The sequence below is a fragment of the Schistocerca piceifrons genome, chromosome 1 (genome assembly GCF_021461385.2).
Source record: "Schistocerca piceifrons isolate TAMUIC-IGC-003096 chromosome 1, iqSchPice1.1, whole genome shotgun sequence".
NCBI classification, from domain to species: Eukaryota; Metazoa; Arthropoda; class Insecta; order Orthoptera; family Acrididae; genus Schistocerca; species Schistocerca piceifrons.
The window spans coordinates 738,049,357-738,062,669 of record NC_060138.1 but is presented as its reverse complement, the minus strand read 5'-3'; the positions used below and the strand labels follow the sequence as shown (position 1 = coordinate 738,062,669).

The following is a 13,313-nucleotide window of genomic DNA, read 5'->3' as shown; positions in this document are numbered from 1 at the left end:
TGGACGGCCGAGAACGAGTGATGAAAATGTAGCACACATCTAGCAAGCATTTGTTTGCAGCCCAGGAAAATCGACTCGCAGAGCTAGCAGAGAGCTGCAAATTCCACAATCAACTGTATGGAGAGTCCTACGAAAAAGGTTAGTTATGAAACCTTATCGTCTGAAATTGGTTCAAGCACTGTCTGCAGCTGATAAGATTAAAAGAATCGATTTCTGTGATTTTATCCTTGCTCAAATGGAAACAGATGAATCTTTCGTTTCAAAGATTGTGTTTAGTGATGAAGCAACTTTACACACTAACGGGAAAGTCAACCATCACAATGTCTGTATATGGGGCACTGAGAATCTGCGGGAAACAACTCAGTATGAACGTGACTCGCCTAAGGTGAACGTTTTCTGTGCCATTTCAGCCAATAAAGTTTTTGGTCCCTTTTTCTTTGAAGGTGCTACTGTAACTGGACTACAGTATCTGGAGATGTTAGAGAATTGGCTGTTCCCTCAGCTCGAACAAGAAGCACAACAATTCATATTTCAGCAGGATGGAGTGCCACCACATTGGCACTTATCTGTCCGTAACTACCTGAACGTCAACTACCCGAGGCCATGGATCGGCCGCCAGGCAGCCTGTGACAGCGCACTTCATCACTGGCCTCCAAGAAGCCCTGATCTTCCCCCTGCGATTTTTTCTTATGGGGTATGTTACGGATATGGTGTTTCGGCCACCTCTCCCAGCCACCATTGATGATTTGAAACGAGAAATAACAGCAGCTATCCAAACTGTTACGCCTGATATGCTACAGAGTGTGTGGAACGAGCTGGAGTATCGGGTTGATATTGCTCGAGTGTCTGGAGGGGGCCGTATTGAACATCTCTGAACTTGTTTTTGAGTGAAAAAAAAACCTTTTTAAATACTCTTTGTAATGATGTATAACAGAAGGTTATATTATGTTTCTTTCATTAAATACACATTTTTAAAGTTGTGGTATTCTTTTTGAATCACCCTGTACTTGGCCAGACAAAATGTTCCGTGAGTAGTTCGATAGTTGTTCTGCTTCCCCGGACGACTGAGTCCATGAATGCTGTCGAAAACCACTTTCCGTAGTTGCCTTGGAAAGAAAGGCCTGGGTTTGTTCATAGCTATGTCGCACCATTTCTTCACATTCATGCCCACTGGCTGGATTAATTTTAACTGAAGTCCGGTTCTTACATACTGTAAGTACTGTTGGAGATGTGCGTCATTAGCTCCTGCTGTGGCTAATTTATCCTAGGCTATGGTTTGTGAAATAACCGAGACCCACAACAGGAAATCAGTGACTATGTTTTCGACTCCCTTGATATGCTTGATATCTGTGGTAGATTGACTGATGTATTCTAAGTGGTGAAACTGATGTGGAGAACAGTTATCCTGTGACTTACTAAATGAAAAGATTATTGGTTTATTGTCAGTGTATACAGTAAATGCCCTTGCCTCTACATACGGGCGAAAGTACCAAATAGCTTCATATATCGCTAATAGTTCTCTGTCATATGTGCTTCCTTTCCTTTGTGGGTCTGTAAGTTTTTGTGAGGAAAAAACCCAAAGGCTGCCATTTGTCATTTACTTTCTGGTGCAGTGCGGATCCCAACGTGTCTTGGCTGGCATCGACTACTATTGACAGAGGTGCTTTTGGTACCACATGAGTAATGAGTACTGCTTTTCGTTAGTCGGCCTTTATATGTTGAAATGCTCTCTCCATGTCCGAGTTCCATTGCAACGCTCATTTGCCATTTGCATTTTTACCCGCGAGAGCGTCTGTCAAGGGCAGCTCGGGGCAAATGCTGTCTATAGAAATTTACCGCACCTACAAATCTTTTGAGTTGATGGTAAGTCTTGGGGCGGTTCATGTTGTCAATCATTGCTACCTTGTCCTCTCACAGGCGTATGACCTCTGCCGAAGCTTCATATCCTAGAAACATCACTTGCTGTTTTCACAGTTCGCATTTTGCTTTGTTGACTATTATTCCGTAGTGGTTTATGTGGTAGAACACTGCGGACAGTTGCTTCTCGTGTACTTCTGCTGTTGTCGATGAGATTAATATGTCATCAAGATAAGCAAAGCATCCTTTCAACCCGCGCAACACTTCATCAATAAATCGTTGCCATGTTTGAGCTGCGTTTTTTGACCTGAAAGGCATTCGGACATATTCGAATAAACCGAAAGGTGTTGTAATTGCTTTTTTCAGTATGTCTTCTTCTGCCACCAGTATCTGGTGATAAGCTTTTTTACAATCAATAATGCTATAGATCATTGGCCCAGGTAATTGATTTGTGAAGTCGCGAATACTAGGCACTGGGTAATGATCTGGTATAGTACATGTGTTTAACTTCCTGTAATAGCCACATGGTCTCCATGGCTCATCTTTTTCCTTTACCAAATGTATGGGTGATGCCCACGAGCTGTCTGATCTACGATTGACACCTGATGCCAGTAATGCCTCGAATCCTGCTTTCCCTGCCACGAATCGATCGGGTGCTAACCTGCGCGGCTGCGGATGTATCGGCTGACTGGGCGTGGTGTAAATGCGGTGTACAGTTTTGTGAGTTACTGTGAATTTTTCTACAACCATGTTATCACTTACGGCATGTGACACCGTGTCACAGTTATGCTTACCCGTACGGTAAGTGTCACGTTCTGTGATGCCACCTACTGTCTCTTGATATCGTTTAATCTGTGCATTAGCAAGATCTACGGTAATGTGCACGTCACAAAGAAAGTCTGCACCCAATATCACCTCTGACACCTCTGCCACAATGAAGGTCCACTGACAGCTTTGTGAGAAACCTAAAGCAACTTCAATTTTACACGTGCCATGAGCGACAATGGGCGATTTATTTGCTGCGGTTAATTGCATCAATGGAGTGCCATCTGTTCCTTGATGGTCAGTAAAGGGGAGCACAGTTACATCGGATCCTGAGTCTATTAGGCAGCAACGGTTAGACTTGACATCTCTGAAGAAGCTGTTTGGAGGTGGTAAGAAAATTATTGAGGTTACTCACCCGTCCGTAGATTGCGTCGATCTCACCTCGTAGATGCAGGTGCTTTTCTGTGCTACGGCGGCCCGCTGTGCCTACTGATGGCCGCCGCTCACGTTTAAGTACACACATGGCTGTGCACACTTTGTTGCTCTATCCACGAAGTGTTGATGGTACCAACATATCTGTCCTTGTTGAATTTCGCCGTTGGCCTTGCTGTTTTCATTCTGTAGCAATTGTGAGGCCTGTTGCTCCAATAATGTCATCTGTCATGTTAGTTCTTGCATTATTTTGTTGACGTCTGTATGCTGAGTCTTCTGTATTGCTGATATCACTTCTTACGCTTCTTCCCCATTAAAGATTGCCATGCAAGCCATCTGTGGATTGTCTACAGCCGCATGGACTTTGCTATCTCCTAGAGGCTCTGCATGTTGTCTTTTTCATAAGTTACTAGTGTGGCTTTTACCATGCTTGATAATTGATCTAGCCAGATGTGTTTCAGCGTCGCATCTGACAATTCTTCTGTGTTGACGATATCGCGTAAATGTTTCCAAAATTCCAACAGTGTCCTGTCACCTATAGCTTCTTCTTTAAGCACCTGCTGCATGCGTTGATTTAACGGTTTATGCATTCCAGTGAGTAATACATTTTTCAATGCCGCATACGGTCGTTCTGCTGGAGGTCAGAGTATTACATCTTCTGCTGCTGTTGCTGCTCTAGCATCCAGCGCTTTCACCGTTATCGCAAACTTGGTCTGCTCATCATGGATCTTGCTATGGGCAAACATGAGCTCAATCACTGCAAACCACAGCTGTAGTTTGTCCGGCAGGAACTGTGGTGTTTGCATATTTATGTGCTGCATGTTTTTCTGTCAGGCTGTTGGTTTGTACAGCCGTACGCGTGTTTGACATTGGAGTAATAGGCCTCTCCAATGCTAACTTCAGTGCTTCAAGTTGTTCATGTATCTGTTCTTGAAGGTTCACCAGCTGCATTTCTTCATTCCTCTGTGAATTTTCTGAAGTCGATGAATTCTCTTGTTTTTACATCATAATTTTCTTCAAGTTCAGTGTTTGAAGTCACCACTAAAGCTACTGAGGCTAATTAATAATTATTTTTGAGAAAGAGTAATGCATTCAAGAATATAACTTTATTTTTGCATGATGTTGAACACAGGAACAATACCAAAGACCAGATATATAAAAATAGATCGCATGCACTAGAACAAAACCAAAGAATAAACACATTGTAAATAACATTCTTCACAGAATAAACACCAAAGTCCACTGTGTGATTTTGTTGTGTTACCAGGCAGTTCCTACAAGATCAACCGGATGGGAAGGGAAGGAAATTTCCCTATCATCCTCTCCAGTAGGTCTCCCGACTGGGGTTCTCTGCAACTTTTCCATACTCCCCCTTTTCCTAAACCTCATCAGTCCTCTCCCCCTCTTTTCTTCCCCATTCAAACTTTCTGCCAGAAGAACAAGCCACCGGCTCAGAAAGTGTTAATATGTTTATATGTGTAATCTCCTGCCGCCACTTTGTGAGTACATTTTTACCCAAACAATTAAATTAATTTGTTAGTTAGGTATTTGTCACCAAAGTATTGGTGATAAATGAACTTAAGTTTTTGTTGTGACTGTTAATGATATTTCATGATGGATTTTATTAATATTTAGCTGACAAGCTTTTAAGATTTTGCTTCTGTTTTCCATCAATTAATGCACGGCTATATGAATTTATTTTGCATATGCTACTGTGTGTAAATGCTTTGCTTGCACTATGTAACTAAATTTTGCGCTGCTGGTTTAACTACTGTTCCAACAGATTTATCCATTTTACTTATATAAGTCCATCACTCATGTATTTATGTCAATATACATGGTATAAACAATTAGTTTGAACTATAAGAATTTGGTTTAGACCACATTACAATCCTACACGATTTCAGTTGACTATTTGTTGCTTACTTTAATTATTTATTTATTATATATTTTCATTTTAAAATTTAAATATGTTAGGATTTGGGCTTTAAGGTGACAGTGCATGGCCACCCTCTACTGACTTCAGCAATCCCTGCTAGTTTGAGGTTGCACATTGCCCTCGGCATCTATTGGATGTGGTTGCAAGTTAGTCTTGCCCCCGATAAAGCCCGTCCTGTCATACAGTGACCAAATCCTGTTAAAAAGTTTGTTATTCTGGTGAGGATTTCTGCATGGCAACACAGTTCCTCTATATGACAAAACTGATACTACTCAGTAAATCCCAAGTGTTGAAACAAAAATATCTATATCCACATCTATACTCTGTAAACCACTTTGAGGTGCATGGCAGAAGGTACGTCCCGCTGTACCAGTTATAAGGGTTTCTTCCTGTTCCATTCACATACGGAGCGCAGGAAGAATGATTATTTGAGGGCCTTTCTCTCTCTCTCTCTCTCTCTCTCTCTCTCTCTCTCTCTCTCTGTGTGTGTGTGTGTGTGTGTGTGTGTGTGTGTGTGTGTGTGTGGGGGGGGGGGGGGGGGGGGGGGTGCAGTAATTCTTCTAATCTTATCCTCACGATCCCTATGAGAATGATATGTTGGGGGGTTGTAGTATATTCCTAGATTAACATTTAAAGCTGGTTCCTGAAACCTTTGATAATAGACCTTCTCAGGACAGTTTACATCTATCTTCACACGTCTTCCAGTTCAGTTCCTTCAATATCTCTATGACACTCTCCCACAGATTAAAGAAACGTGTGACCATTCGTACTGCCCTTCTCTGTATGCATCCAATATCTCCTGTTAGTCCTATCTGGTATGGGTCCCACACACTTTAGCAATATACTGGGATGGGTTGCATGTGTGATTTAGCCATGACTGAACCTATGTGATCATTCCATTTCATATTCCCACATAGTGTTACACCCAGGTATCTGTATGAGTTGGCTGATTCCAACAGTGAGTCATTCTTATTATAGTCATTTTGTGAGGTACAAAATTTTACATTTCTGAGCATTTAGAGCAAATTGCCAATCTCTACATTGTGTCGATATCTTATCAAAATGTGAGTGAATATTTATGCAGCTTTTTTTAAATAGTACTTCATTAAGATAACTGCATCATCTGCAAAAAGCCTGAGCTTACTATTAATATTGTCGGCAAGGTCGTTAATATACAACAGGAATAGCAAAGGTCCCAACACAGTTCCCTGGGGCAAACATGAGTTACTTCTACAACTGACAATGATTCTACATTCAAGATAACATGTTGTGCCCTCCCTACCAAAAAGTCCTCAACCCAGTCACAAATTTCAGTTGATACCCCAGTAAATCATGCTTTTGACAATAAGCGTAGGTGCGGTATTGAATCGAATGCTTTTCGGAAATCAAGGAATACTGCATGTACGTGGTTGCCTTGATAAAAAGCTTTCAGTATGTCATGTAAGAAAAGTGCAAGTTGGGTTTCACATGATTAATGTTTCCGAAATCCACACTGGTTGGCATTGAGGTGGTCATTCTGTTCAAGGGACCCCACTATGTTTGAGCTCACAATATGTTTTTAAGATTCTCAATCAAATCAAAGTCAAGACTATTGGACAGTAGTTTTGTGGGTCACTTCCACATCATTCTTGTAGACGAGTGCAACCAGTGCTTTTTTCCCCACAAACTGGGCACAATTTTTTCTTCAAGGGATCTATGATAGATTATAGCTAGAAGGCGGACTAACTCAGCCACAACTCCAGTATGGAATCTGACAGGGATTCCATTGAGCCCTGGAGCTTTGTTCAATTTTAATGATTTTCAGCTGTTTCTAAACACCAGAGATATTACTACTTATTTCATTCATCTTTTCTGTGGTATGAGGATTAAATTGGGGCATTTTTCCTGGGTTTTCCTTTGCAAAGGAACATTTGAAAATGGATAAGCATTTCAACTTTTGCTTTGCTACCCTCAATTTCCATTCCTGTCTCATTTGCTAGGGACTGGCCACTAATGTTGGTGCCACTAATGGCCTTTACATATGACCAGAATTTTTCTGGGTTCTGTGAAAGATCCCTCAACAATATTCTGCTACAGTAGTCACTGAAGGCATCATGCATTGCTCTCTCGACAGCCAAACGTGCTTCAGTCAGCATCTCTCTATCTACAGCCCTACACTGTGGTTTACACTGTTTCTTTAGAAGTTCCTTTATAGTGAATGTATACTATGGAGGTTCCCTCCCATTATGAACTGTTCTGTTCAATACGAGGGGGGACCCAAAGGTAACCGGAATCGTAATGCTGTACATCGTGTACTTGTAGTACCAGGTTGTGCCGCCAGACGGCAAACCAACAATTATATTTGGAGGTTATGAAACGGCTTCGCAGAAGTTTGTCGCGAAAATGTCCAGCTTTGTGGGATTCTGGCGTGTGGTTCCTGCATCACGACAACACTCCTGCGCACACGGCTCTCAGCGTTCGGCAGTTTTTGGCCTCAACGAAGACGACTTCGTTGCCCCACGCGCCCTATTCACCGGATTTAGCACCCTCGGACTTCTTCCTATTCCCAAGGACGAAAAGAGACTTGAGAGGGAATCGTTTTGCGGATGTGGAAGACGTAAAACGCAATGTCATGAAAGTGCTAGCAGGTATCAAAGAGGACGAATTTAAAAGGTGCTTCGAACACTGAAATGAACAATTGGACAAGTGTATTAATGCTAATGGAGAGTACTTCGAAGGAGATTAAGGTTGTATTTGAAAACAATAAAGTATTTGCTTTCTAGAAAGAAATTCCGGTTATTTTTGGGTCCCCCCTCGTACAGTCTGGGGTGGTGTTGAGCTGAGCATACATAAACTACAGATAAATAGATTCGTCTAAGCAAAAGATCCACGCTGTTAATAGATGTCAAGTTTCAAAGAAACTCTCAGAATACGAAGTCTTGTACAGCTTCTATGGTACACATCCACTCTTTCCATTATTTCTTTGAATGATTTCTATTTAACTACTGCTAATGTGGAACAGTTACAATATTATATGAGTGCTTATATGAGAATTCATTTTTGTTATCTTTGTGAAATTATGCTACACGAAAGTAAGTGAGACAGACAAATGTAAAAAAAGTGTAATGGTTACACAGCTGCAAATATTAACTAATGTAATCAAACAATTGCTGTTCTATATTTTTCTCATTTGATATGTGTATCTGCACGAGGACATTTTGGCTAGAATGTTACAATCCTCAGCATGTTTTATGTTGGCATTATTAAGCATATAATTTTATATGGTCCAGAAAAAGAATTCAAATGCATTACCTTGGTGGGATGAGCCTGAATAGACAAGGCTTTGTTGATTGACAATACTTTAAAAAGAAATGGCAACTGAATACCAAATGATGATACTACTTTTCTACCTAGTGCCTGTGAATTGCCTTCGATCCAGTCCAATAATTTTTCGCCAGTACTTTTCACAATAGATGGGCCATTGGGATGAGTTCCCATCCAAAGTTCAGCGTATGGCCTGTTTTCATCTATTATCAATTCTGGTTCTGCACATTTTAGAAGAGATGCCACTTTGCTGTTGAGCCCAAATTTTCCCCAGTCATACTGCTGATATGCACACTTCAATTCCATGGCCATTATTCTGTAAATTAAAGAATACCAATTTAATTATCATCTTACAACAAAAATTACACACACACTTTCTAATAATGCACTGTGCACATAAAAAGCGTTAAACCACAGTGTATCTTTCCACCCTCAGAAGACAATGAGAATTAGTGGTCCAACTTGTTAGCAACTATGAACTTGTATGACACAGTAGTTCAAATGCCCACTTTCCCAAAACTTTAATGGGCATAATACTACAGTAATAATAGGCACCTTAGTAACTGTTGGCAAAATTACTATCTTTTCCACCTGGCCAAAAACAGCTAAATATTCATGTTCTAACATTTCAATACTTTTATGACACTTATAGTGTAATATAATCATATAGTGTGTTTGTTTCTTTGTTTCATATGTGTTAAAGGGAATTCTGACACTGTAGTGTCATCACTTTCACTTGAGGCAAGACATTTCCACTGCAGGTCAACATGATATTTTACCACACGGCCAACAACAGCAAGAACTGTCAATATCTCCTACATTATGGTAAAAATAATACAAAAAAAGATCCATTCACAGTAATCAAAAACTGTGCCATAGCATAGCAGAAGTTTAGTGTTTGTTTTTGTCTGTCAAAAGTTACAGTTTATGAACACATTGTAATGATGCTGGTTAGTGAGAACAGCAAATATCTATAATGAAAAGATGAATAAACGGTACTTCAGATGAATTATTCACAATGTATTATTTTGAAGCTGAGTGTTCATATTTTCTATAATAAATTTATTTATTTGACAAGACTGAAATTATTACACTGAAATCAAGTACTGCTGTAACCGCAACAGGAACGGTCGCGGGGTTGCTGCTAACGAAAATGTGGAGGGACCGAACGGGAGCAGCCTTTGAACAAACAAGACGGACGAACGGGAATGGAAAGACAAGCACGACGACGGACAACCAAGCCAGACACCAAGCTCAACAACAAAGAATTAAGCAATGGGGTCACAAGAGATAACCTCACAGAATCAAAACAACGTCCATTCGTAAACGGGAAGTAAGCACACGCAACTTAAATAAGCTGTCTGTAAGTGACTCAACATGAATATTGGACTGCCTCGCTGAGTGAGAGGCAGCCACCTAAATACATGACAGGGTATGTCGGTATTGGCTGCTGGGAACACGTGCTCCACAGTGGCACCCTCACGTTAAGACTCGGGGACAGGAGCGCGTGCAGACACAGCATATGTTGTGACTGCTGCAGAGACCTCTAGTGGTCATCGAGTCTCATGCTGTCTGGCGCGTATTCGAAATCCGCGGCACTCGGTACCAGAAGTAACAAAAGCAAAAGGAATTTGCATTAGGTTTGGGATGGGGTTGTTTCATGTACAGCGTTGTTTTCTATCACCTGAGGAGGCGTTTTAACAATGTTTTTAAATTCGTTCATTAACTGTGTTAATTTCATTATTCTTCATTGTATGTTATTTCCCTGTGATATGCATCTCGATCTCTCATTCATGTGGAATCTGGTGTTTGGTAAACCTGATTCTTGGTTTTATTAATGTTGTTTTTGTTGTGTAAGTTTTGGCCTCCTGCATTGGTCGATGTTTCAGAATTGTGCTTTATGGGTCAACTGATGCTGATATTGCCTTTCATTAATTTTGATGATTGACTGCAACATGCATCTGTTTTGACTTCTGACTTTTTGTGGTGTGATCTATTTTAAAAGTTTTGTAGTGGTATCAGTCTTTCATATTGAGCTATGCAGGGTAAACATTAATAAAACCGACAAACTGCAGGGGCGGATTCCTAACTAGAAATGGACAAAAAGTCCTATGAACATGTGTTCGGAAATGGACAGTGTGCGTGCAATGACAACAAATTGTCCCACAACACAGTACAGAGCTGCATTGCATCCACGTCACGGTGGACGTTCAAAGTGGCCTCCACGAGATGCAACGCGTAAGTTCATACGTCGCATCATGGTTTGCTGCGCTCTTTCTCACGTTACGGCCTCTCTCTGAATAGCGTTGTACACACACTATTGAAGTAAATAGGACTGATGACAGATGTCTCACAATTGTGATGGTCTGGTACACAAACCATCAGCAAAATCCTTCCTGCAGAGGGAAACCCCCACCGATAATCTTTGCAATCATTGCAGGTGACAGTGGCAGTTGCAGTTGTCATGCAAGATACACATAATCATACTTTGGCTTACACCATGTTGGCAGGCCACTTGTACTAGAGTTCATCTCAATATCCTGTACAACCCAGTCCTCCAAATCTGATGTACACACAGGCCACTGCCTCCCTGCACATTTGTCAGCCTGGAAGGACAATCACACAAATGCCCAAATAGAGCTTGAAATGTTGTGTTATACATGGTTGGTGTCTGTGAGGGTACTTGTTTTGGTATAGTCATGTGCTGACTCTTTACTGCTTCCAACTGCTTGGCTGTACACAAACTTCATCTTGGCTTGTTCCTGAGACAATTACTGGACCATTCTGCTGCTTACCCGTATATTGCATCAATCATGCATCCTGTAAAACACAAGGAATACATAGCACGTGGTCAGAGGAATCTTCATTCGTCAGTGTCATCTGCCATGGCAACAATGCATTTCCAGACATGTTCATATGCTCTTTTTACCTCCATTTCTTGCAGTTTGGCAGTTTTATTAATGCTCACCCTGTACAGCTCAACTGATGTTGTCGATACCAGACACAATGTGTTTGCTCTTACTATGCTTTTTTGAAACTATTGTTTTATCTTGTTGCTTTGTTTTTGCATTTCATATATTTTACTATTATTGTGATTTTACAGTTGTGAAGTTAGATTTTGGTATGTACCCACACAAAACCCATATTTTCCCATTGTAACCCTGTTAGCTTCAATACTCATTATTAAGAATTTGTTCGATTTTCTACTTGACGTTTGTATCTTCATGCTGTGGAAAAGTTTAAGGTTAATGATTGGCATTGTGAAATCATGTTTGTGTTGCATCTTCTTGTGTTGTGTGGTATGACGTCATTGGTCAAAGCTGTCAGGTGGTGTGCTTCAAATTTGTTGTATATGGCACCTAGCTTCTACCAAAAGTAAAAGTATTATGACATTACCGGCATCCCTCTTATATGGATTCAGTCTTATTTTCTTAAAAGAAAGCAGAGAATCAAATTCACAAGTGTGAAAAATCAACTCAGACAAGAGCAAATAACATGTGGCGACCCAAAAGGATCAGTATTGCACGCACTTGTTCTTCGACTACATACATAATCTTCCCAGGTGTTTAAAATTTGTTTTTATGAAAACGACAGAACTTTTACTAGTCTTTCAGTGTTTTCCCCCACAGATTCTGCTTTATCAGTGTGTTTGCTGATGTTATAAGCATACAAATTAATGCCCCAAACACAACCTCACCAGACAGCTCAGATTACAGCTGAATATGCCTATAATAGGCTCACATCAAACAGTTTTTATCTTAATATAACAATGACTCATAAAATGCAATTTCAAACAAGGAAAAAATAATATGCTAGCATCAGATGAAAACATTAATTGTCATACAGAAAATGAAACACCTGGCATAATACTCCACCAGATCCGTCCATGTAACAAGTTGAAATTGTGTCACCAGATAAACTAATGAATACAATGAATTACACGTGTTGCTTTTAGATATATCCCTGATGGTCTCTACTTAAAGACAACAATGTTGGCTTATTTTGCGTATTTTCAGTACCTACGAAGACTACGAAGTCTTTCGTGACAGAGTCCTTGAATAAAAAGTTCTCAGTTTACTTGCTGTGTCAAATTTGGATAAGATCCTAAGCTTTTGACAAAGTTCTCCATCATTGTTGTCAGGGGCTAAGTTTGACTGTTGCGAAACTGGCGAGGCTTCCACTTTTATACCAATAGGATGGCAACTGACTGACTGGATTATGTCTTGAAAACACAGAAATGACACGTTGATTAATTGGGTTTCTGCCGGTTATTCGCATCTTCCCTGCATGATATTTCAACTGCGTGACTTGCAGTCTTCTTCAGGTGCTGCCGAATACTGATTCCAGTGTGTAACGAGTCCAGTATTTATGCCTATATTTTTTAGGCATTCCCTCTGCAGTCCGCACCACATCTGGCACTCTGTCCGTTGTGTGCGCCGACCAATAGCAATGGCTGTAGCGGTTTCTTCTAGCCGCAGCTCTTCTGAATGCTGTGCATGTACTTTGTGGCTATTATCCATTGTCAATACAGCTGAACTAAGTTCTGAATGGCGTCCAAGCTGTGCTAGACGTTTTATCTGCCGATTGTCATCATTTGAGTCCTTCTGTGAATTGAGACGTTCTGTTACCATGGTGTGCCGTGTTAGGCATTCCGTTCAAAGTTCTTGTCCCCCAGGAGCAGCTGCAGTGTCATTTTCAGGCCGATTCTGTTCAAATTGTCGCTCAAGACTCAGAAGAACACAATCAGATTTGTGTTTGTTGTCTGAGGGACCATTTCACGTACGTCTTTTGTTACACGTACTGGGCTATTATTCCTAATTCCATTTTTATACTTGTGTCCCTTGTGGACTGGACGTTGCCTACGTTGCGTCTTCAGAAGATGGAGTGCTGGGTTCCAAGCCGAGCTCGGCTGGAAACTCATGTCCTGGTTAACGAGATTCTCCGCGACATTAATCTCAATAGATTCTTCATGACGCTGTTCCAGTATCTCAATGTTGTGTTAAAATCTTGGCATCAT

At 40.8% G+C, this 13,313-nt stretch overlaps 1 protein-coding gene across 3 annotated transcripts in view; it reads right to left on the bottom strand.

Moving 5' to 3' along the window:
* LOC124711581 (mannose-6-phosphate isomerase) overlaps nt 1-13,313 on the bottom strand; it is a 109,296-nt gene that overhangs the window by 80,570 nt on the left and 15,413 nt on the right. For all 3 annotated transcript variants that reach the window (XM_047241749.1, XM_047241741.1, XM_047241732.1), the window contains exon 2: nt 8,285-8,612. In XM_047241749.1, coding sequence (XP_047097705.1) covers nt 8,285-8,608 — 324 coding nt within the window. In that variant the 5' untranslated portion in view covers nt 8,609-8,612. The remainder of the gene's footprint in view (nt 1-8,284; nt 8,613-13,313) is intronic.